Here is a 1,199-nt window from a genome sequence, read left to right as displayed (position 1 = left end):
GGAGGTGTCACAGCACAGCAAGGAATCATGACCATGAAATATAAAAAAAGAGAAGAGACCTCCCAAAAAGGCCCTACAATATGATTCCGTATTAAGTACAAATTGACACACACATAAACAATTACTATTTTAAAGTAGAATAAAATAAAATAAAATCCATATTACCCACATCTCCTTTAGAATTCTGGTCCTATATATAACACTGCATTCCTATACATCCCCCACAAGTACCAGCTACCAACTAGACTTCCCATACAACAATATTATCCCAAACTCTTCCAAATTCTTAAACCTTAAACACCAATCTCTTCTTTGCTGAAACAAGAAATTAAGGGATCATCATGCAAGAGGACAAGAAGATGAAGGTGAAGAAAGGATGGCTTGCAGTTCAGGTGGGTTTAGAGGATGAAGATGGTGAGTTTCAACGATTTGTGATTCCCATATCTTTCCTCTACCACCCTTTGTTCAAGAGGCTTCTGGAAAAAGCTCATGAGGTTTATGGGTACCATACCACAGGCCCTCTTAGGCTACCATGTTCAGTGGATGATTTTCTTCACCTCAGGTGGAGGATTGAGAAAGAGTCCAACAATCATCACCATCATCACAACCACCATCATCCCCACCTTCCTGGTGCTTTGTCCTTCCACTCTTGTTGATCATCTAAGTAGATATATTATATGACACACCAAAACCAAAGCTTTCCTTTATTAGAGAAAGACTTTCACTTAGTGGCCTGGGGAAACCAAAAAAAAAAGTTTAGAGAGGCTTTTTTTTTGCTTATTAATGGCCCTTAATTTTCCCTGTACTTTTGGACTTTTCTTTTCTGACTTAATATATATCTGGGGAAAATGTTTTAAATATGTAATGACAAAAGGGAAATTGAAGAAGTAGATGTTATCAAACATGTCATCTCTTTTTTTATGATGAATGAAGTAAAGTTTATATATTTATATAATTTCCCTCATATAATTATCATGTATGCTCATACGTGAATTTTGTTCATATGGGTTGTTGTGAACTAGTAGTGAAATTCAAATTTTTGTAGAGGGATTGACTAAAATTTCCAATTTTATTTGTAGAGATGGACACTAGGCGCAAAGCATAAGGCCTAAATTCATCACTATTTGACGGTTGTGTTGCTTCTAATTATCTGGCTCAGAAAAGAAGACGATACTGTAATGATAGAAAGTGTCAAATAC

At 35.8% G+C, this 1,199-nt stretch overlaps 1 protein-coding gene across 1 annotated transcript; it reads left to right on the top strand.

Annotated features, from left to right (window-relative positions):
• Window positions 1–341: 341 nt before the first annotated feature.
• On the top strand, window positions 342–656 carry LOC142632537 (auxin-induced protein 6B-like). The gene has a single exon (XM_075806920.1). It carries the CDS (start codon window positions 342–344, stop codon window positions 654–656), a length of 315 nt encoding a protein of 104 aa, XP_075663035.1.
• The last annotated feature ends 543 nt before the right edge of the window (window positions 657–1,199 follow it).

Source organism: Castanea sativa, chromosome 4, assembly GCF_040712315.1.
Source record: "Castanea sativa cultivar Marrone di Chiusa Pesio chromosome 4, ASM4071231v1".
NCBI classification, from domain to species: Eukaryota; Viridiplantae; Streptophyta; class Magnoliopsida; order Fagales; family Fagaceae; genus Castanea; species Castanea sativa.
This window is presented reverse-complemented; position numbering and strand designations above follow the sequence as displayed.